This window comes from Pelophylax lessonae (assembly GCF_965119305.1).
Source record: "Pelophylax lessonae genome assembly, chromosome: 10".
Classification (NCBI taxonomy): domain Eukaryota; kingdom Metazoa; phylum Chordata; class Amphibia; order Anura; family Ranidae; genus Pelophylax; species Pelophylax lessonae.
This window is the reverse complement of record NC_138777.1, coordinates 12,437,513-12,462,512: the sequence shown is the minus strand read 5'-3', so window position 1 is coordinate 12,462,512 and position 25,000 is coordinate 12,437,513. Positions and strand designations below refer to the sequence as shown.

The 25,000-nt window shown below is 46.7% G+C and overlaps 1 protein-coding gene across 1 annotated transcript in view; it reads right to left on the bottom strand.

Moving 5' to 3' along the window:
- The window catches only part of BTBD10 (BTB domain containing 10), a 98,603-nt gene that overhangs the window by 54,276 nt on the left and 19,327 nt on the right, over positions 1-25,000 (bottom strand). Inside the window, exon 2 of the mRNA XM_082270286.1 lies at positions 16,297-16,443. Within this exon, the coding sequence (XP_082126412.1) occupies positions 16,297-16,397 (101 nt within the window). The 5' untranslated portion in view covers positions 16,398-16,443. The remainder of the gene's footprint in view (positions 1-16,296; positions 16,444-25,000) is intronic.

The following is a 25,000-nucleotide window of genomic DNA, read 5'->3' as shown; positions in this document are numbered from 1 at the left end:
GACCACAATGGAACAACTTCCTAAAAGCAGCAAATTGGTGTTTAACCACTTTACCGCTGAGTACTGGAATAGTACTGCGGCAAAGTGGCACGATCCCGTCTGACGACGTAGACCTACGTCGCCAGACTCCTCCCCTGTAGGCGGCGCTCGCGCGCCGCCGGAGGCGCGCTCCCGCTGTTTTCATTCACAGCGGGAGTCGGGCCAGGGGAGGAGCAGCGGCGATCGCCGCTGCTCTGCCCCGATCGTCGGGGATCTAGTGTGGAGATCCGCCCGCCTGTGTAAACACAAGCGGGCGGATCTCCTCAGTGACAGGGAGTGACAGATCGGAGTGTTCAGCATAGCTGGACATCCGATCTGTCCCTGTCTCACACAGTCACCTCCCCCCACACACGTTAGTAAGCACCAGGCATACATTAACCCCTCCCTCTCCAATAAAATTAACCCCTTCCCTGCCAGTGTCATTTTTACAGTAACAGTGCATATTTATAGCACTGATTACTGTAGTAATGTCACTGGTACCCCCAAAAGTGTCAAAAATGTCAGTCAAGGGTCCGATCTGTCCGCCGCAATGTCGCAGTCCCGCAAAAAAAAAAAAAAAAAAAAAAAAAAAAAAAAAAAAAAAAAATCGCAGATCGCCGCCATTACATTACAAAAAAACACCAAAAATGACAGAAATCTTTCCCTTTGTTAGTAAACGCAATAACTTTTGCGCAAACCAATCAAAATACGCTTATTGCGATTTTTTTTACCAAACATAGGTAGCAGAAAACAAATTGGCCAAAAATTTAAAAAAAAATTGTTTTTTACATCTTTTTTGGGGGGAATTTCATACAAAAAAATGTTAAAAATATTGTTATTTTTTCAAAATAAACGCTCTTTTTTTTGTTTATAGCGCAAAAAGTAAAAATCGCACAGGTGATCAAATACCACCAAAAGAAAGCTCTGTTTGTGGGAAAAAAAGGACGTCAATTTCGTTTGGGTACGGCGTCGCACGACCGCGCAATTGTCAGTTAAAGTCGCACAGCGCCGAATTGCAAAAAGTGGCCCAGACGTAAGACAGCAAAATGCTCTAGTGGTAAAGTGGTTAAAAGTGTCCCAGAGTATCCGTTCTATGACATCTGACAGCATAACTATAGACCCCCGAGCAGCATAGAGTGTAATGTCTTCATAATCAGGGGGTGATAAACACAGGGGCACTGCACTGCGCATTGCTCACATAATACCAAACTTCCTGCATTTTCCCCCAAACATGCACATTTCTGGTCATACACTTCCACCATTCCTTTTACAGATCATCTCAAAACAACTAAAGATCTAAGGTCACAGAAAATGCTTTCATTTTATTACATTGTAATAACAATACAAAGTAACAGTTCTATTTGACAATCGAATATAATCTTACTTGAAAAACTCTCCCGCCTGCTTTGTCTGCTGGCCGTCTTTCCACAGTCCCCTGTAGGATTTGCCGCTTCTCCTCCATTACCAAGGACTATGTATCCCAAGGTACCTTGCTGCCTACAAGCTGTGATTCCTGTACTGACCCCACCTTCTGAAACTCCTCTCAGAAGGCAGGCTCAGTGAAATGTGTGACAAAGCACGGCCTACTCACAGGTAGAGATGCACCGAAATTTCAGCGGCCGAAAATGGCGTTTTTGGCATTCTGCTGATAGAGAAAAATGTGCCAATAATGGCTCCAAAAACACGCAATTTCGCCATAATTTTAGCCAGGATTTTACTGTGCTTATGGTGCGTTTTTCATAGGTCATGCGACCAAAACTCACATCAAAAATGTAACATGGGTGCGTTACTGCTGCATGATATTTATTAAATTTCAACGGAAAGGAGCGTGTTTTTTTTTTTAACCGCTTGCCGCCCGCCCGCCGTCATATGACGGCGGAGCGGTGCGACCATTATCCTGGGCCGCCGTCATATGACGGCGGCACTTTAAGCAGGGCAGGCGCGCGATCGCGTGCGCGCCGCCCTGCACTGCCGGTGTCGGGGTGTCCCCGGGACACCCCCCGTCACCGGCAGGGGGGAAACAGCCAATGGGCGTGGCTGTTTCCCACGTGATCGGCTGTGTTCCAATGACACAGCCGATCACAATGAAGGCTCCCACTAGATGACCGCGCATGCGCGATCGGAAGCGCGCAGCGCGGTCATGTCGGTGGCACTGTGTTCCGTAGGAACACAGCTGTCACCGGCGGTAGTAAACAGTCACTGACAGTGACTGTTTACTATGTGATCGGCTGTGAATCCATTCACAGCCGATCAGAAAATGTAAACAAAGAGCAGTAACTGACTGTTACTAGCTCTTCTCTCCTCATACAGTTTCCAGTATGAGGGGAGAAGAGCCAGAAATAGTGAGTTACTGCTCTGTACACATGTCACAAAGTAAAATCACACTAATAAATGTCCCCACACAGTCCTCAGCCCCCCCAATGTCACCTGTCACCCAACAGTCACCTCATCAGTGCCCAGAAATTGACACCCATAACGTTCACATGTGAGCGCAGCGATCGCAGGCAGAATCACTGCGATTCTGCCCGCAATCCGGAAATCATTGCAAATCGCGGGACGCCTGTGCGTTGCCCCTGATTTGCAATAGCACCCCAAACGCTGTGCGATGTTGCCGCCATTTCCGCCTGCCGAATCGCGGTAACATCGCGCAAACATCGCATGACGCCCAAAAAAGGTACAAGAGTTTCTTTGGAGCGTCATGCGTTGTTTGCGCGATGTTACCGCGATTCGGCAGGCGGAAATCGCTGCAACATCGCACAGCATTTGGGGTGCTATTGCAAATCACGGGCAACACACAGGCGTCCCGCAATTTGCAATGATTTCTGGATCACGGGCAGAATCGCAGTGATTCTGACCGTGATCGCTACGCTCACATGTGAACATAGCCTAAAGTTCACCGGTCACCAGAGACTGCCATCAGTGCCACCGTGCACCATCGCCCGTCACCTGTCACCCATCAGTGACCATCGCCCGTCACCTGTCACCCCATCAATCACCGTCACCTGTCACCCCATCAGTCATCGTCACCTGTCACCCCATCAGTCATCGTCACTTGTCACCCCGTCAGTGACTGTCATCTGTCACCCCATCAATCATCGTCATCTGTCACCTCATCAATCATCATCACCTGTCACCTCATCAATCATCGTCACCTGTCACCCCATCAATCATCGTCACCTGTCACCTCATCAATCATCGTCACCTGTCACCCCATCAGTCATCGTCACCTGTCACCCCGTCAGTCATCGTCACCTGTCACCCCGTCAGTCATCGTCACCTGTTTGCCATATACATGCAATCACTTACTGACCGCCTAACGACTATATGCGTCGGCCATTAAAAGCTAAATACTGGGGTTATGGCAGCAGATAGCCCCCATAACCCCGGTATTTTTTGAAACGGCGGGCGGTCGGCTTTCAGATAAGGGTGGTCCCAGTGGCGGATTCGCCGCGGAATTACCCTTACGGTGCAGGGAAAGAGGTGCCCCCCCCCCCCTCCTGCCGCGTCCCAGACGTTTTCCCAGCTTACCGGACCCGCCGGCAGCGGGGAAAACTATCCGGTCCCGGATCCTCAGAGACAGGAAGTCGAGTGAGGGCAAGATGGCCCTCACTCAACTCTATGGTCTTGGAGGACCGGAGCTACGTCAAAAGACGTTGCCTAGCAACCGGTTTAAAGGGCCGCTTTTTTTTTTGCTTTTTTTTTTCCCCTCTTTCAACAATTTTTTTTTTTTTTTTTCTTTTTTAGTGTAGTTGTGAGGTGTGAGGTCTTTTTGACCCCAGATCTCACAATAAAGAGGACCTGTCATGCCTATTTCTATTACAAGGGATGTTTACATTCCTTGTAATAGGAATAAAAATGATCAAAACATTTTTTTTTTTAAACTGTGTAAAAATAATAATAAATAAAATAAATAGGAAAAAAAAAAAAAAAAAAAAATTAAAGCGCCCTGTCCCCGTTAGCTCGCGCGCAGAAGCAAACGCATACGCAAGTCCCGCCCACATATGTAAACGGTGTTCAAACCATACATGTGAGGTATCGCCGCGATCGTTAGAGCGAGTGCAATAATTTGAGCCCTAGACCTCCTCTGTAACTCTAAGCTAGTAACCTGCAGAAATTTTTATTGTATGTGGCCAGGCTGTGAAAAAGTGTTACACATGTGGTATCGCCATACTCGGGAGGAATAGCAGAATGTATTTTGGGGTGCAAGTTTTGCTATGTACATGCGATGTGTTAGAAATATTGCATAAATGGACAGCTTTGTGTAAAAAAAATGTGTTTTCATTTTCTTTCCACATTTTCCAAAAACTTGTGGAAAAAAATGACATATTCAAAAGACTCATTATGCCTCAAAAATTATACGTTGGGCTGTTTGCTTTCCAAAATGGGGTCATTTTATGGGGGTTTCCATTGTCCTGGTGCTCCAGGGCCTTCAAAAGTGCGATAGGTTGTCAGGAAATTATATGTGTAATTTGTGCTCCTAGAATGCCGGACGCTGCTACTCGGATGTTAGGCCTCTGTATGTGGCCAGGCTGTGAAAAAGTCTCACACATGTGGTATCTCCATACTCAGGAGGAGTAGTAGAATGTGTTTTGGGGTGTAGTTGCAAGTATACATGTGCTGTGTGAGAGAAATAACCTGTTAATACGGCAATTTGTAAAAAAAAAAAAAATAAATCTTCATTTTGCAAAGCATTGTGGGAAAAAATTACAACTTCAAAAAACTCATCATGCCCCTTATTAAATACCTTGGGATGTCTACTTTCCAAAAAGGGGTAATTTGGGGGGTATTTGTACTTTCCTGACCTTTTAGTGTCTCAAGAAATGAGATAGGCCTTCAGTACATCAGGTGTGATCAAGTGTGATCAATTTTCAATGAATAGCACCATAACTTGTGGACTCTATAACTTTCACAAAGACCAAATAATATACACTTATTTGGGTTTTTTTTACCAAAGATAAGTAGCAGTATAAATTTTGGCCAAAATTTGTGAAGAAAAATGACTAATTTGCAAAATTTTATGACAGAAACAAAGAAAAATGTGTTTTTTCACGATATTTTCAGTCTTTTTTTATTTATAGCACAAAAAATAAAAAACCCAGTATTGATCAAATACCATCAAAAGAAAGCTCTATTTGTGTGAAAAAAAGGACACAATTTTTGTATGGGTACAGTGTTGCATGACTGAGTAATTCTCAGTCAAAGTGTGAGAGCGCTGAAAGCTGAAAATCGGTCTGGGCAGGAAGGGGGTGAAAGTGCACTGTAGGCAAGTGGTTAAACTGACCAAAAATAAAGCAAGTAGAACACCACAACAGGCCAGTGTGAAGACATACATAGAATTTAAAGGGATGTGCTTTTCTTGTGCTAAAAATGCGCATATTTATTTAAATTCCTGATATATTAACCACTTTACCACTAGAGCATTTTGCTGTCTTACGTCTGGGCCACTTTTTGCGATTCGGCGCTGTGCGAATTTAACTGACAATTGCGCGGTCGTGCGACGCCGTACCCAAACGAAATTGACGTCCTTTTTTTCCCACAAACAGAGCTTTCTTTTGGTGGTATTTGATCACCTATGCGATTTTTACTTTTTGCGCTATAAACAAAAAAAGAGCGTTTATTTTGAGAAAATAACAATATTTTTCACATTTTTTTATATGAAATTCCCCCCAAAAAAGATGTAAAAACCAATTTTTTTTAAAATTTTTGGCCAATTTGTTTTCTGCTACCTATGTTTGGTAAAAAAAAAATCGCAATAAGCGTATTTTGATTGGTTTGCGCAAAAGTTATTGCGTTTACCAACAAAGGGAAAGATTTTTGTCATTTTTGGTGTTTTTTTTTTAACGCGTAATGGCGGCGATCTGCGATTTTTTTTGCGGGACTGCGACATTGCGGCGGACAGATCGGACCATTGACTGACATTTTTGACACTTTTGGGGGTACCAGTGACATTACTGCAGTAATCAGTGCTATAAATATGCACTGTTACTGTAAAAATTACACTGGCAGGGAAGGGGTTAACTTTATTGGAGTGGGAGGGGTTAATGTATGCCTGGTGCTTACTGACGTGTGGGGGGGGAGGTGACTTTGTGAGACAGGGACAGATCGGATGTCCAGCTATGCTGAACAGTCCGATCTGTCACTCCCTGTCACTGAGGAGATCCGCCCGCTTGTGTTTACACAGGCGGGCGGATCTCCACACTAGATCCCCGACGATCGGGGCAGAGCAGCGGCGATCGCCGCTGCTCCTCCCCTGGCCCGACTCCCGCTGTGAATGAAAACAGCGGGAGCGTGCCTCCGGCGGCGCGCGAGCGCCGCCTACAGGGGAGGAGTCTGACGACGTAGGTCTACGTCGTCAGACGGGAACGAGCCACTTTGCCGCAGTACTATTACAGTACTTAGCGGTAAAGTGGTTAATAAAAAAAAAAAAAAGCCAACTACAATACAAATCTATATAAAAATATATTTTTTACAAAAACTGTCAAAATCAGTTTCTCTCATTTTTGGTTTCGACACCAAAAATTCCTATTCGGTTTCGGTGCACCTGTACTCCCAGGGCATAGGGACCTCACATCACAGTTCAGGGACCTCACATCACAGTTCAAGGAAATGAAAAGGAAATGTGTGGGAATTGTCACAAATAGTTGACAAACTTTGCGGTCATTCAGAGTAATAGGAGAAGGCTAGAAATAGTTGAAAGTGGTTCTAAAGGCTCAAGGTTTTTTACCTTCATGCATTCTACACATGAAGGTAAAAAACCTGTGTGCAGCAGTCCCCCCAGCCCCCAATATTTACCTGATCCCCCTCTCTATCCAGTGAAGTACACGAGAGCCTCAGCTCTCCGGGACTCTTCTCATTAGTTGAGATCACAGCCAGTGACTAACTAGAACCTTGAAACAAGGACCCAAGCAGGAAGTAAACAAAATTGGAGAAATTTTGGGACTGCCTGGTCATAGGAATTTATTGTTGTGTATCCAGCGATCAGATAGGAGGAGTGGGGGAAATTTGCCCTGAAGAGGGGCTTTAAAAAGGAGCCAAGAGAGCAGTTGTGCAACTAATATGCGTTGGGTACCCTTAAAAGCAGAAATCTACACAAAACAATTTGTGCTTTGTTTTAGATAGTGGGGGGGGGGGGGGGGGGGGGGAGTTAGAATCTGTCAATTTTATTTTACTGCTGTCTGTGTCCCTACTGAGCACATTTCCTATCCCGGGTGGCTCCAGTCACCACAACAGAAGACAATACAAATCTTTTCAAAGTACATAGAGAGCAGTAAAGGCCTAATTGAAAAGAGTTATTCTTTTGCTCAAGAGCCATAAATAAATAAAAAAAAAAAAAAAAAAAGGAGTAAAAACGTCAGTAATCAGCCAATCTAAAAAGGGCCATAAATTAAATGTCACAGCTGAGAAATATCAAGGAGTCCACGGATTGCCCAGCTGCTACACATTTCTTTGTCTTGAAGACGACATTTGGAAACTGTGCCCTGTGTGTAGGCAGAAAACAAAGGACTAGACATCCGGATTACATGTGGGCTCCCAGCACCTGATCTTTTCCCCCCATTACTGACCTAACCACCTGACCTCCAGGCCTTTTCTGACACTTTGTTTACATGTAACAATCAGTATTTTTGCTAGGTTTGTTAAAACATGTCAATGCATTTATTACAAAAAAAAAAAAAAAAGAAGTGGTATCTGCACAGGAACAACTTAATTTTAGCCGGCAAAACCTCACTTCCCGGACCAACCTCCGAATGCGCAATGAAGTCAGCATGTAGCTCCTTCCTGCATGTTTCGTCAGAAGTGACGTCTTTTGGGACATGCACATTTCTGTTTGATCACTTAGCATGTTTTATTTTTTTTTATTAATTGTAAATTCAGTTTTAGCCTAGCAGAATGTGTGTGTGTGTAATATATATATTAGCGCAAGTACATGTCTGACTGGACACACAAAAATCCAAGGTTGATTGTCCCGTAAAGCCTTTCTCTGCACTGTCTCTCTCGCTGGAGGCAGTCACCTTAGTAGGGGCAAGGCTTTGCTTCCTTATGTCAGGGCTGCCCCCCTGATTATTGGTGACCAAATGACTGGTGGGTTAATGATCAAGGAGCAGCAGGGAAGGTGGAGGAAGCACAGATCCACAAAGATAATTAAAAAGAAGCAGGGAGATCCTTGGTCGTTTGGTCTTCAGATACAGATTTCTCTCCAGTAAGGAGAAAAGTTAGCAGCACAATTGTGGCATCAAAAAAAAAAAAAAAAAAAAAGTTGACCATTTTTTGGGCCCATGCATCAACTCCACACTATCCAGTGTGCTTAAATACAATCCTTTAGATTTGCAGAGTGCAAATATTAGGGCAGGCAACACATGGTTCAGATCTCAGCCAATTCAACAGGAACCATGCATGAGCAGGCTGAATGTACCAAGTTGATCGATCAACTTGGGTACAACCGGCATGCCAAGTTTTACCTTAGATTATCACTAGTGGTTACTATTAACCACTAGCAAAACTCACTGTCTTCTCCCGGTGGGGACGGCTTCCCCCACCCCCCTCACCGCTAGGAGAAGACAATAGCCCAGCAGGAGGGATTTAACCTGTGTGGTTATGAGTAAGCTATCTACAGTATCGTGAAACGCGTCAATCTCTACATGCTCCCGTGTTGTACTCTCCTAGCTTTTACCTGTGGTGAGGAATAAATACTTCAATGTTTTCATCAAGATTTGACTGCGGTCATTTCTCCTTTTGATTTGGATGACTGATCCGACTTGCACCAGTCAATATTGTCTCACCTGGGCGGCTTTGCCTTTGCAAGAAATGGGAGGGATTTCCCTGTCAGCACTGTGTGTTGGATGGGGAAATCGAGCAAATTTCTTTGCAGGAAAAAAATCTGCTCCGTGTGTGGCTGTGGCCCAAAATACTGGGCAGGTTCTTTATTACACCATTACGAGCATTTTGGCTCTGTGACTTTGATGAGATTTACAATGAAATTATGTAGTGCGACTTTGCACATTCTATGGAGCCAAGTTGCACTGTAAAAAAAAAAAAAAAAAAAATGTACTACACCAAAGTAGTGACGGAACCTTTTTTTAATAAAAAATTGTATCGTTCTGCGTGTCTGAGCACCGTTAAAAGCAATGAGACTTCCCTTGCCGCGTGATTCTGTGCAACACAAATCGAATCAGAATTCGCAGTAGCGTGAACCAGATCTAAAAAGCTCAAGAATTGCAAGTTCAGGGAAGGGGGGAGGATTTAAAAAAAAAATAAAAAAATAGTTCTTGCAACAGAAGGGGACTGTGCAATGCTCAACATGACTCAGTTCTACAAACTTACTTTTGCCACACTTACCATCAATAATAAAGGAAGTTTTGCATATCTACACAGTATATTTACACTTATTTTTCTTTTGAATTACTTTAGGGTAGGGGTCATTTTAACAAAAAAAAAAAAAAAAAAAAAAAAGAAGATTAAAGTGATTGTAAAGTCTTTTTTTTTTTTTTTAAATAACAAACATGTTATACTTCGCTCCTCTGTGCAGTTGGTTTTGCACAGGACAGCCCGAATAATCCCCTTGGGTCCCTTTTCAGAACTCCTGGCCCCTCCCTCCTGCTGAGTGGCCACTTAGCAAGTAGCTCGTTATGGGGTCTCCCGAGCCGAGCTGCAGCTCCGTGTATCCATTCAGAAACGGAGCTGCCATTTGGCCCCACCCCCTCTGATTGGCTGACTGACAGCTGCCAATGGCGCCCCAGCTGTGTCTCAGCCAATCAGGAGGGAGAGTCCCCAGGGCCGAGGGACTCGTAGACAACACTGGAGAGAGATGGAGCTCAGGTATTAGGGGGGATGCTACACCCAGAAGGTATTTTATCTTAATGCATAGAATGCATTAGGATAAAAAAAAAAAAAACCTTCTGACTTTACAACTTCTTTAACAGACAGAAATGCAAACCCGGTAGTTTTATGTAACACCATAGCCATAAAGAAGCTGCGGCTGGCACGGATATTCTTGGAAAGCTCTATTGATCATAGTTCCATAAGCAAGAATATACTGTATAAGTTACACATTACAGAAAGCGGAGCATGAGGGAAGCCTGTCCACTTTACTGTAGTCATCTTTCCCATCTTCAAACCAATGACCAGCCAGCGCCAACCGGTATATAAAATTTACTGTAAATGACCACAAAAAAAAAAAAAAAAAATCATATAACTGAGCAAATACTATTTCACATCTATGAATGGAAAAGTCCCATTCCCTGTGCGAAAAACGAGACCGGACTATAAAGCAACTTTTCTGTGCAAACTGCCAGTTGCAGTAGTGGTAAACCTAAAACTACACCCCCCTGAGGCTTCTGGGGGGAGAATAGCAAAGCATTTTCGTGGGAATTGCTAAGAGTTAGGCAGCCCATTCAATACAGGTCACGTAAAAATATTGGTCCTGCTGCATTTTTTGCAACCTACTGCAAAATTTGGAGTCATCATTGGTGTCAGCCGCTGCAACAACAGCCCCACACACTGGCGTCAGCCGCTGCAACAACAGCCCCACACACTGGCGTCAGCCGCTGCAACAACAGCCCCACACACTGGCGTCAGCCGCTGCAACAACAGCCCCACACACTGGCGTCAGCCGCTGCAACAACAGCCCCACACACTAGAGCTGCACGATTCTGGCCAAAATGAGAATCACGATTTTTTAGCTTGGAATAAAGATCACGATTCTCTGTGTAACAAAAAAAAATTGGGATAACTTTACTGTTACGTTTTTTTTTTTATTCATTAAAGTTTATTAATTGCGTTTGAAAGACTGCTGCGCAAATATAGTGTGACATAAAATATTACAACAATCGCCATTTTATTCTGTAGGGTCTCTGCTAAAAAAATATATAAAATGTTTGGGGGTTCTAAGTACTTTTCTAGCAAAAAAAAAATGATTTTAACTTGCAAGCAACAAGTGTCAGAGAAAGGTCCAGTCTTTAAGAGGTTAAACTTCCTTTCTCCCTGGCAGAGGGAAGGAAAAGATACAATGTAATCATTTTGTTTATATTTACTGGGAGACTTAAATGCTGATAGGAGTTTGCAGGAGGAAAGATACAATGTAATAATTTTGTTTATAGTTACTGGGAGTTTTCCACAGCTGTTTTCTCTGCTCCCTTAGCTATGCAAAGAATCGAGAATATGTCAGGTTTAGATCGTCAGGGGGGGTGAATCGAGATCGCGATTTTCATACGATTAATCGTGCAGCTCTACCACACACTGGCGTCAGCCGCTGCAACAACAGCCCCACACACTGGCGTCAGCCGCTGCAACAGCCCCACACACTGGCGTCAGCCGCTGCAACAGCCCCACACACTGGCGTCAGCCGCTGCAACAACAGCCCCACACACTGGCGTCAGCCGCTGCAACAACAGCCCCACACACTGGCGTCAGCCGCTGCAACAACAGCCCCACACACTGGCGTCAGCCGCTGCAACAACAGCCCCACACACTGGCGTCAGCCGCTGCAACAACAGCCCCACACACTGGCGTCAGCCGCTGCAACAACAGCCCCACACACTGGCGTCAGCCGCTGCAACAACAGCCCCACACACTGGCGTCAGCCGCTGCAACAACAGCCCCACACACTGGCGTCAGCCGCTGCAACAACAGCCCCACACACTGGCGTCAGCCGCTGCAACAACAGCCCCACACACTGGCGTCAGCCGCTGCAACAACAGCCCCACACACTGGCGTCAGCCGCTGCAACAACAGCCCCACACACTGGCGTCAGCCGCTGCAACAACAGCCCCACACACTGGCGTCAGCCGCTGCAACAACAGCCCCACACACTGGCGTCAGCCGCTGCAACAACAGCCCCACACACTGGCGTCAGCCGCTGCAACAACAGCCCCACACACTGGCGTCAGCCGCTGCAACAACAGCCCCACACACTGGCGTCAGCCGCTGCAACAACAGCCCCACACACTGGCGTCAGCCGCTGCAACAACAGCCCCACACACTGGCGTCAGCCGCTGCAACAACAGCCCCACACACTGGCGTCAGCCGCTGCAACAACAGCCCCACACACTGGCGTCAGCCGCTGCAACAACAGCCCCACACACTGGCGTCAGCCGCTGCAACAACAGCCCCACACACTGGCGTCAGCCGCTGCAACAACAGCCCCACACACTGGCGTCAGCCGCTGCAACAACAGCCCCACACACTGGCGTCAGCCGCTGCAACAACAGCCCCACACACTGGCGTCAGCCGCTGCAACAACAGCCCCACACACTGGCGTCAGCCGCTGCAACAACAGCCCCACACACTGGCGTCAGCCGCTGCAACAACAGCCCCACACACTGGCGTCAGCCGCTGCAACAACAGCCCCACACACTGGCGTCAGCCGCTGCAACAACAGCCCCACACACTGGCGTCAGCCGCTGCAACAACAGCCCCACACACTGGCGTCAGCCGCTGCAACAACAGCCCCACACACTGGCGTCAGCCGCTGCAACAACAGCCCCACACACTGGCGTCAGCCGCTGCAACAACAGCCCCACACACTGGCGTCAGCCACTGCAACAACAGCCCCACACACTGGCGTCAGCCACTGCAACAACAGCCCCACACACTGGCGTCAGCCACTGCAATAACAGCCCCACACACTGGCGTCAGCCACTGCAATAACAGCCCCACACACTGGCGTCAGCCACTGCAATAACAGCCCCACACACTGGCGTCAGCCACTGCAATAACAGCCCCACACACTGGCGTCAGCCACTGCAATAACAGCCCCACACACTGGCGTCAGCCACTGCAATAACAGCCCCACACACTGGCGTCAGCCACTGCAATAACAGCCCCACACACTGGCGTCAGCCACTGCAATAACAGCCCCACACACTGGCGTCAGCCACTGCAATAACAGCCCCACACACTGGCGTCAGCCACTGCAATAACAGCCCCACACACTGGCGTCAGCCACTGCAATAACAGCCCCACACACTGGCGTCAGCCACTGCAATAACAGCCCCACACACTGGCGTCAGCCACTGCAATAACAGCCCCACACACTGGCGTCAGCCACTGCAATAACAGCCCCACACACTGGCGTCAGCCACTGCAATAACAGCCCCACACACTGGCGCCAGCCACTGCAATAACAGCCCCACACACTGGCGCCAGCCACTGCAATAACAGCCCCACACACTGGCGCCAGCCACTGCAATAACAGCCCCACACACTGGCGCCAGCCACTGCAATAACAGCCCCACACACTGGCGCCAGCCACTGCAATAACAGCCCCACACACTGGCGCCAGCCACTGCAATAACAGCCCCAAACACTGGCGCCAGCCACTGCAATAACAGCCCCCAAACACTGGCGCCAGCCACTGCAATAACAGCCCCCAAACACTGGCGCCAGCCACTGCAATAACAGCCCCAACACTGGCGCCAGCGACTGCAATAACAAACCCCTAAGACTTGGGTCACTGAATGCAATAACTCCTAACAGTGTCAGTTACTACAATAACCCCTGTATTGAGGTTGGAGACTGCAATAATAACCCCCCAGTATGGGTATGAGTAGCAGGGCAGTGCCATTTAACCCACCCACCCCATTGGTGGTCAGTGGCAGTTTCAGCGCCTGGCACACCGCTGCCTCTACAAGGTGGACAGGCGCCAAACAGGTGGTGGAGCCAGGACACAGTATTAGGCACCACCGATCTACAGGATTAGACACTATTGGTGTTGGTTACCTGAGAGTCCGAGAGTGTTCATTTCTCAAAGGAACCCCTAGAAATCTCTGAAGGAACCCTAGAGTTCCATGGTGCCCTGGTAGAGAAAGGCTGGCCTACAGTACGAGGACCCCCTTCCAAACAAGTTTAGGTCCTTTTTAGGGTACTGTTTGTTCTACAGCATATAATGACATGGTAAGACAACGGTGTTCTTCCAACCTTGTGACAACAGGTTAGAGAAAACCATTTTGTTCCAGGATGACTGACCCCGTGCATGGTTTGACTACTTCAGTGTAATGCAGAGCTGTAGGATTCTGGATAAAATAAGAATAACGATTTTTTTGGGGATAGAATAAAAAAATCACGATTCTCGGCGTAACATCTTTAACATTATACCAAAAAATTGGGCTAACTTTACTGTTTAGTCTTTCATTTTTGTTTAGACTTCATTAAAGTGGATTTTTTTTCCCCAAAAAATTGTGTTTGAAAGACCACTACGCAAATACAGTGTGACATTAAATATTGGAACGAACACCATTTTATTCTCTAGGGTCTCTGCTAAAAAAAAAAATAAAGGAAAAAAAAGAAAGAAATATAGCCTTTAAGTGGTTAAACTGACCTCATTTAGGCCCCTTTCTCACTTGTGCGACTATTCCCTGCACTACTTTGGCACGATTTTGATGCGTTTCGAGGACCAAAGACATTCAAGCCCAGTCAAACTTGCATCAAAATCGCGGCAAAAAAGTTGCTGCAAAATCACGGTAAAATCATGCGACTTTAAAGTCGCACAAGTGTGAAAGGGGCCTTACAGACCGAAGTTCATCCCTTTGATCTAAAAGAACCAAACGATACTTTGTACATGTGTTTATAATTATCTCCCTGCACTTAGCAATGTTGATAAACATTTGCTGGGGCTCTTTTTTTGACAGATGTGTGTGAGAAGAGAAGAGCACAGCTCTGCATAAATCGAGGAAATGCCGAATTAAGATCGTGGGGGGGGGGGGGGGGGTGAATCGAGATCACAATTTTTTTTTTTTTAAACGACTAATCATACAGCTTTAGTGTGGAGGAGCCTCAACCCTACTGAACTGTGAGTCAGGTCTTCAACATAAATACATAACCTCACCAGTGGGCACACATTGGACACAATTTAAAATCTGGTGGAAAGCCTTCCCAGCAGAGTGGAGAATGTTCTAACCACAAAAGGAGGCAACTCCTTATTAAAAGCAATAGTTTTGGAATCAAATACAAAAATGTATGCGCTGCTCAAGCTCTAAAGTGTCCTACTTCAGAGCCAACGGCTAAGAGTGTCGGCCAGGAGCGGAGCTCTCCTCGGCTCCAAACGTCAATATGTAGCAGAAAGGGTATCCCGTAAGCCGCAAAACCACTGTAAAGGAGTATGCAGCCTCAGCCTGGGGTCCGACCAGGCCACGCCCCAAAGTGTTTCACTCTGCCAGAGCGAAATGCGTCGGAGGCATAGCCCAAGGCTTTCACATACTCCTTTACAGTGGATTTGCAGCGATGTGCGGCTTATGGGATACCCTTCCTGCTACATATTGATCATTTTGGAATATTTCCAACAAGGTGTGAAGGTCAGGTGTTGTCAGGGATACAGCCGTACTGGCATTTCTGCCAGTACAAGTCATGGACGCTCCTGGCTCAATCGACACAGCCCTCTGCTGGCCTGTCAGGGAAATGGCCGTAGGAGAACTGGCAACATTGCCAGTAATAGCAATGGTCGTTCCCGCCTCAATTGACACTGCCCTCTGCTGGCCTATAAAAGGTGGCCATAGGAGCAGACTCATTGCTGGATTATCTCTCAGCTTCCTGTGTTCTTGTGCTTCCTGTTTGGACTTCCTGTTGTGACCCGGCTTGTTTCTGAACCATCTGATCTCCTCCTGGTGTTTGACCCTCGGCTTGCCTCTCGGACTTTGCTCTTGCTACTACCTGCCTGTTTTCCCAGTGTATGACCCCGGCTTGCCTAAGGACTCTGTTTCTGCCTGCTCACCTGTGTATGACCCAGGCTCGTCCCTTCTCTGCTACTTACCTTGCTCTTGGACTGATCACCGGTGTTTGACCCTCGGCCTGGCTTTTACTACTCCTCTAGTTGCCTGCCTTACCCAGAGTTCCTGAAATCATCTGGTGTTCACCACAGGCGACCTGTGCTACTTGGGACGCTTCACCTCCTGTACCACTTCCAGGGGTGACTCGCACTGAGCTGCAAGGGAAGCCCTCTCTGCACTTCGGCCTCCATCCAGATTGTGACAGGTGTGCACTCCCATTCAGCCATATGGTGTATTTAAACTGACTGACCAGCTTTTTCCAGGAATTCCACCCTAACCTGTAACATATAGGGTAGCATGACATGACATTTTAGTGACACTGCACAGGACAATGAGTTTTCCAAAGAACTGAAATAATGCAAACACGCAAGCCGAGTTAACAATTAACAACAGGAACAGTAAATGAAAGTCATGCCATTGATTGGTAATCTTATCACAGCCGCCCACTCAACGGACCTCCTTATTTTCAGGAGGAAATAAGTATAAGAAAAAAAAAGGCACAAGGCGACTTTGCAGGACCTACCTTGAGTGCTTGTAAAGTTTACGAGGTCTATTACACAATTTCCGATCCCAGTTCTCTGGATCACTGGAGTTACTGTCGTAAGGATGAGAACGTCCGGCCATGCCACTCCCAGCTTCCTCACATTACTTCTCCACAAGCACACATGACCTATATATAAACATTAAAGTATTGATTAAAACTCAAGAAGCCATGCAAAATGAAAGCAAGCGCACTGTTCCTAATCAGATTGGTTCCCTCACCCAGACATCCCCCATCCCCCCCAACCTTTGCTGTCTACACAGGTGGATTGTATTCATAGTGCTGGACAAAATACCCTTTGGCCCCTTTCACACAGGCGATCCGATCCGTCTGTCAGTTTTTCAGGCGGACCTGACGGGATGCTCCATGCATCCCTATGGGGCAGCGGGTGTCAGCAGAGACATCTCTGCTGACACCCGCTGCTATCCGATTCCGATCCTGTCTGTAAAATCCGGACAGATGGAAACTCTATTTTCCATCCGATTGGAGCATGGGTCTTCAAACTGTGGCCCTCCAGTTCAGGAACTACAATTCCCATCATGCCCAGTTATGTCTGTGAATGTCAGTTTTCCAATGCCTCATGGGATGTGTAGTTCTGCAACAGCTGGAGTGCCGCAGTTTGAGGATCCCTGGAATGGAGGATCGGATCATATGGGATCGTATGAGGACAGGCAGTCCGTTCTCATCTGATCTCCCCATAGAGGAGACCGGGGATCTGACACCTCCATCTCTGCACACAGATCGGAGACAGAGCTGTCATCTGCCTGCTCAGCGGGGATCGGCGGATCGATCCCCCACTGAGGCGAACGGACTACGTCGGGGCGCACCGCTCGTGTGAAAGGGGCCTTTGGGAAGCTGTGCAGACATGGTTGGATAAAATATCTAAGGGGTTAGTCAAACCCAAAAGAGATCTTCCCCCAACTCTTGTTATATCTCTTGGGGCCAATTCTGAAATCTCTCCCCCTACATGTAAAAAACAGTTTTTGCTAGAAAATTACTCAGAACCCCCAAAAACCACATTTTTTTAGCATTTTTTTTTTTTTTTTTTTTTTTTTTAAATTTGTGCAGCCATTTTTGAAATGCAATTTTTTTGGAAAAAAATACACTAAGGAATTTTAAAGCAAAAAAAAAAAAAATAAAAAAATAAAAAATAATAATTTTTTTTTTTTTTTTTTAATATTTTAGTAAAAAACTAAGTTATGTTGCGCCGAGAAAATTGATACTCAACATATACTTTAAAATTGAGCTCTCGTGGAATAGCGCCAAACTTTGGTACTTCTCCATAGGCAATGCTTTAAAGATTTGTACAAATTATCAGTTTAGAATTACGAAAGAGGTAGAATTATTTCTCTCGCTACAACGTTCACAGCGATACATCACGTGTGGTGCAAACACAGATTACATATGTGGGCACGACTACGTATGCGTTCACTTCTGCGTGCGGGCACGAGGGGACGGGGGAGTTTTTAATATTTTATTATTATATTTATTTTACACTGGCCCTTTATTTTTTGATCACTTTTATTCTTATCACAGGGGATACAAACATGCCTTGTGATAGAAACAAGGCAGGACAGGTCTAGGAGCATAGAGATGGCAGGGGACCATCTGGTCTACGGCCAGCGTGGTGGTAACTAGGGATGCACTGATCCAACTTTTTTGGAGCCGATACCAATATCTGGCGTTGTGAAAAATCGCCGGTACCGATACCGGAACCGATCCAGAGCTACACACAAAGCAAGCGGCTGCAGTACAGAGCAAAGCCGCTGCTTCATGTGTGTGGCTCCTCCATTCACAGGCGGAGTGCATCTGATATCACTCTGCCTGTGAGCCGGGACTATACAGGAAGTAGCGGCTCCCATCCCATACTACTACTGCACCAAGTAAGGGATGGCTGAGCCGTTACTAAGCAAAAACCGAATCGGCCAGTGGATCGGTCAATGTTACCGATCCATCTAAAATGGCCATACCGGCGCCGATATCCGATCCGAATATCGGATCGGTGCATCCCTAGTGGTAACCTGCCAACAGATCGGATCCTGGGCTCTCCGATCACACAGGAAAGCCCAGAGAGGCACCGGTGGGCAGCGAGACATCCCCCTCACATTGTCTGTAAAACCAATCCAGCAGCTTTAAAAAATAAAGCCATTTGACTTATGCCTGTAGCTGTAGGCATCAGCCAGATATCTCCACTTCAAGTCCATATGGTGTCATACGGGCGGAAAGTGGTAAAAAAAAAACAAAACAAATAACACAGCAACCCAGCAAAATAATATAAACACTTGCTTTTTCAGCAGGTGGTGTGTTAAGGGTGCATTCCCCCTTATGAATGCACCCTGCCTGCGATCATATCCGAGAACCCCAGCAGTAGTTCTAATGATGAGCTGTGAGAGGCAAGCTCATTAAAAGGAATGGGAGGCAGCATGCTCCAGCAACTAATCGCACCCACTCACATGTAATCGCTCATGCTGCAAATAACATGCAAGTGATTGGCCATGGACACTGCCTGCGACCAGCATCAAATCAGTCGCATGCAATCGCTGCCAATCGTGGAAACCCCTGCTGGGGTTCCTGTACATAACTGGGTGCATTTACAAGGTTGAGAGCTCCCTAAATCTTTGCTCTCGAAGTGCTATGAGCTTTGCTGCCATTAGAAACTTCTGGGTGGGTGCGAGTGTACCTCCCGACTGGGCACCGTGGTTCTTTCTGTTGGCCCTACCTCACTACTGTGTATTACAGGAACATAGGGGGTCGGCAAGGAGGGCCACAGCCTCCCTCAACCGTTTCAACACAGAGGAACCCTTGAAAAAAAAAAAAAAAGTTTCTGGTCTCGGGGAACCCCTGCTAAAAATTAAAAATCTACAACTCCCATTAGTGTGACAGTCAGTGGGAAGAATGCGCCTTATTCTTATTATTCTTGTCATAATTGGGAAGAATTACCCCCCTTATAGATAGCTAAAAGGAACAATGGTGTCATTGGGAACTTATCTGAGAGGCAAAAATTTCCCATAGCTCAAGGATTCCCTAGCAACTTCAGGAGGAACCCTGGGGTTCCAAAGGACCCTGGTTGAGAAACCCTGGATTAGAGGATTATTGGACAAGGAAGATGCCTTGATGTCAGTCTGGAGGAGCATAGCAGAACACCCACCTATTGGGGCACCTAATGCGAGACCTTTTTTCCCCCGGCCATTACAACAAGGTGATACAAGGACACCTTTAGGTGTTTATTGCCTGCCTTCCTAACATTCAGCTGTAAATTGCACCTTTAAAACCACCATTGTGACGAGTTCTTAGAATCACAGAGCAAATAAACTGCACTCCTGTCTTGTAAACACTGTCACCTTACACTTGTCAGCTGAACCCTGCGTACTACACACTACAACCCCGCTCAACTGCTTATTTTAAAATCAACTGCCATATGAAGAGAGAACCCTGAGTGGCAAAGGCTGACATACCATTCATGAAATCCCAGCCGATCAGATCCCTGCAGCAGTCAGCACAGGGCTGTACCCAGAGAGTCAGTTACCTTCCTAGAATACTTTACCACACGTTCCTAGAAAAACATGTTTACAATCTGGACTGAAGAGAGATCTTTGCTCTGTGCACACGTGCTGCACTGAGCTCCTCAAAAAAACTATTCTTCCATTACACATACAGTACATATCTAAGCAGATCACTTCAACAACAACAAAGCAAGCTGCACAGAAGAGGCTTTTATGAACTTCGGAAGGACTTTATCCCCAGTTTGCACTAGTGTAGCTGAAGAATCCGGTGTTCTTCAGTTTGTTTGTTTTTTCAGTGAAGTTTTGTTATTAATTAGTAATTAAATTTTCCATCCTGTCCAATCAACTCGGTTTTTTTTTTCTGGCACTTTGTTTACAAGTTCAAATCAGTATTTTTTGCTAGAAAATTACTTATAACCCCCAAACAGTATACATTTGTTTTTTGTTAGCAGAGACCCTAGGGAATAAGAGCCGGTGTAACGTGAGAATTACCTACCCCGTGAGAATTACCTACCGCGTGAGAATTACCTACCCCGTGAGAATTACCTACCGCGTGAGAATTACCTACCCTCGTCACTTCCGGCCAGGAACAGCTGAGCAGCGCAGCAGTGCGCATGCTCAGAGCCCCGGATACCTAATGGAAGAACAGAGGAGCTTACTAGTGTGCTTACTAGGTGTACCGTGAAAAAAAACCTACCGACGCGGCGCTTACATAAAACAGCTGTGCTGAAATACGAGTCATCTCCGCTCCTGTCCCGGTCACTTCCCTGCTCTCGGCAAGTAAATATAAAAGCGGCTTTCGGCTCCGTGATTTATGTTTTCATACAGCCGCCGCCGCTTTTATATTTACTATCCGAGAGCAGGGAAGTGACCGGGACAGGAGCGGAGATCACTCCTATTTCAGCACAGCTGTTTTAATGTACCCGCTGCATTACATACAGTGCCGAGTACCGGAAGTGACGAGGGGTAGGTTTTTCTCACGGGTAGGTAATTCTCACGGAACACCGGTCCACACTAGCGTGACTTGTCAGGCGACTTGGTCAGCCTGACAAGTCACGCTCCCTCACGGTCCATTGACCGCTACAGGACCCGTTCTAATAGAGGCGACACAAGTCACTCAGACTTAGAAAAAGGCTCCTGTACTACTACGGGGCGACCTCGGAGCGACTTGAATAGACTTCCATTATGTGAAGTCCCTGCAAGTCGCTCCGAAGTCGTGGTACATGGTAATGCACAAGTCGCCCCCGAAGTAGTAAGGAGTCGTGTCGCCTTAGTGTGAACCGACTCTAAAATGGCAATCCTTGCAATTTTTTTTGTCACACGCAATATTGGGGACAAGATGCTTTGGAGTGGGGGGGCGCAGATCCCCCTGCCCCAAAGCACCCACACCCCCAAGTTATGAGTGTGAGTTGCCTGGCATGGTCCAGGATATGGGGGTGCCCCTCCCCCTTCCAGGCCTGCCAGGCTGTATGCATGGATAAAGGGTCTGGCATGAATTTTTTTTTTTTTTTTTGAGTGGGGTTTTCCCTTAAAATCAGCACTAGACCTAATGGTTGGGTATGGTCTTGAGGGGGAACACCACGCCATTTTTTTTCCATTTTGGTGTGGGGGTTTCCTTTCAAGATCCATACCAGACTCAAAGGGCCTGGTATGGATCTTGGGGGGGACCCCACGCTGGTTTTTGTTCCCCCCCCCCCCCAATTTTGGCATGGGGTTCCCCTTCAAGATCTTCATAGCACAAGTTGCACCACAAGTCGGATTACGATGATCCGACTTGGATGTGACTTCTATTCTTATCAATGTGCTAAAAGACTTATCAGTTAAAGAGGAAGTAAACCCTCCTCTGCAACTTTTACCTATAGGTGATCCTATGATAAGGCTTACCTATAGGTACTGTAAATATCTCCTAAACATGTACCGTTTAGGAGATATTTACCTTAAATGCAGCCAGTGACATCACTGGCGCATGCGCTCTGAAGGAACGGCCGCTGGTGCCGTTCCTTCAGAGCCCCGTGCCGTGACCGTCGGCTCCCACGCGCATGTGCGGGAGTGACGTAATCGCGGGTCCGGCCAATCAGATGGCCGGATGCCGCGATCTCGGAAGACGGGTGACTGAACATGTCGCCAGTCATACAGGTAAGCAGGCGGCACGGCAGGGGCTCGTTCTAAGGTAATTACTTCATAATGAGCTAGTATGCGATGCATGCCAGCTCATTATGTGTTTCTCTTTCAGGTTGAAAAAAAAATAATTTTTTAATGAGTTTACCACCTCTTTAAGACAGCTCTCATAGGGAACCATTGATTTTAAATAGAGACAGAGAAAGACTGCTAAAAGCGAACACGGCTAAACGTGCATTAATGTCAATGGAGAAAGCTACTAAAAGCGTGTTTTTACAGCCGCTTTTTCCTGGTGTTGGTATTGGCTTTGCAGCTCGTTTTTTTTTTTTTCACATGCCCTGTGTGCATGAGGCCTAAAAGAAAATTCAGCATTAAGTTTTTAGAACAATTTTTTTATTTCATTCTTTGGAGGTAAATATTGAAATGGGAAATACTTTTGACAATAGGGTGACTATAGTTCTGCTTTGGCTCAGCTTTAAAACAAAGAGTCTGAAAGGATTATATGGAGCATCTCATCGTAGTCCCCAGTCCTGTCCATAATCACTGGCAGAGATCATCTGGATTGCAAAACTCTGTTCTGTGTATTCCTGTGACAAATGCAGGGCAGCTCAGGCAATGGGATAAATATATTCCTTCTTCCCAGTAATACAATTATTCTCTGTAGGCCTGTTCTAAAAAACAGTCCCTCTCTACAAATGTATCCTAATGCACTGCTGCCAGTCTATTCCCTGAACTGGATATACCAGGCACTTAACAACAACAACAGGATCATAATGTAGTGACGGGTTTTAACAAGACCCAATGATACAGCATCATAATGCGGCAACTTTAAAAAGGAGAACTCTAGGCAAAAACTTTTTTTCCAGGACCTTGTTGCTGATCTACCGTCACCGACTATGCCATCTATCTTCTTAGATCAGTAGTTTCTAATAGCCTGATGATTTTGAAGTAAAACCATTAATCCCCACAGGTTTCTTGTTTGCAAGACTGGTGGCGGATATTCCTCCTATTCCCTCAGCCGCCGGTCTTGGCATCTCCCATTTGTAGTTCTCTCCACAGCAAGTGGCGATTTACCTCCGTCCCTGCTTGCTGTAGTGGGTGGAGGGGGTCTCCCAGACCCCCGATCTGTACTGTCCATGGAGGTGGCTGTGACAGATCTTGTAGGTGAAAAACGCTAGTCGCTGTAAAGTCCCTTCTCCTGGACCGGCATTGGACCAGTGTGCTGTCTATCACAGGAGCCGGTCCAGGAGGTGGGACATTAAAGCGACCGGCGTTTCACCTATAAGATCTGTCATGGCGGGAGATCCCAGCTCTGTCATCTGGCCGGCTTTCATAACAATCCATGCTGTACTGATGGGCAATAATGAGTCTGAACTTATGGGCACAGATAGGCAGCACTGATGGCCGCTGATGAGGCTGCACCAATGACCAGTGGACACCGTCCACTGATTTACTGACACCGCCCACTGATTTACTGACACCGCCCACTGCCAAAGATCTGTTCTGTAGGAGAGGTTTCCACCATCCCTGCAAAGTTTCATTTTTTAGGTCTTATACGAGGACACTACAGTTCAGAGACCAGTATTGTGATAATATTGAAGTTTTTTGAGATTGCCATACATTAGAGGGTTCGACCATTATTGTGGTTCTGATTAGTAAGTTAGCACTGCACTTTTTTATTTTTTGCTCACACCGACATTACAGCAGAGTACAATGTGTAAAATACACTGCTCGAAAAAAATTTAAAGGAATACTTTGAAACACATCAGATCTCAATGGGGAAAAATATCATGCTGGATATCTATACTGGTATGGACTGGGAAATGTGTTAGGACCTATACTGGTATGGACTGGGAAATGTGTTAGGACTTATACTGGTATGGACTAGGTAATGTGTTAGGAAGGAAAGGATGCCACATCGTTTGATGGAAATGAAAATTATCACCCTACAGAGGGCTGAATTCAAAGACACCCCGAAAATCTAAGTGAAAAAATGATGCAGCAGGCTAGTCCATTTTACTGAAATTTCATTGCAGTAACTCAAAATGGTAGTCCGGCATGCATACAAGCACGTGGGGGCCATACAAACTACTGACAATGTCAGGGGATTTTCCGAATGAGACAATGGATGGTGTCCTGGGGTATTTTCTATCAGATCTGGACCAGGGCATCACTGAGCTCCTGAACAGACTGAGGTGCAACCTGGCAGCACTGGATGGACCGAAACAAATGTCCCAGAGGTATTTTATTGGATTTAGGTCAGGCAAGTGTGGGGGCCATTCAATGGTATCAATTCCTTCATCCTCCAGGAACTGGCTGCATGCTCTCACCACATGAGGCCAGGCATTGTCGTGCACCAGGAGGAACCCAGGACCGACTGCACCAGTGTAGGATCTGACAATGGGTCCAAGGATTTCATCCTGATACCTAATGGCAGTCAGGGTGCCATTGTCTAGCCCATAGGTGTCCAACCTTTTGGCTTCCCTGGGCCACATTGCGTGTACAGAAATTCTCTCGGGCCGCATATAAAATATATACTATTAGTTAAGGTATATAGGTAATAAAACGCTGCCGCGCCTTTACCGTGCTGCAGCGCCCCCCCCCCCCCCAGCACTAATTTAACACAACTAGTGGATGATCCCCTCCGAGGCAGTCTCTGTGGCCGTGTCCCCGACTCAACTTCCTTCCTCCCCATCAAAAGAAATAAAAAATTGTCAGGGGGCAGTGGGCCGCATTGCCTGCGGTCCTGGGCCGCATGCGGCCCCCGGGCCGTATGTTGGACATGCCCGGTCTAGCCTGTAGAGGTCTGTGCGTCCCTCCATGGATATGACTGACCCACCACCAAACCAGTCGTGCTGAAAAATGCTACAGGCAGCATAACATTCTCCACAGCTTCTCCAGACTCTTTCACATGTGCTCAGGGTGAACCTGCGCTCATCTGTGAAAAGCACAGGGCGCCAGTGGCGGACCTGACAATTCTGGTGTTCAATGGCAAATGCCACTAGAGCTCCACGGTGCCGGGCAGTGAGCACAGGACCCACTAGAGGACGTCGGGCCCTCAGGCC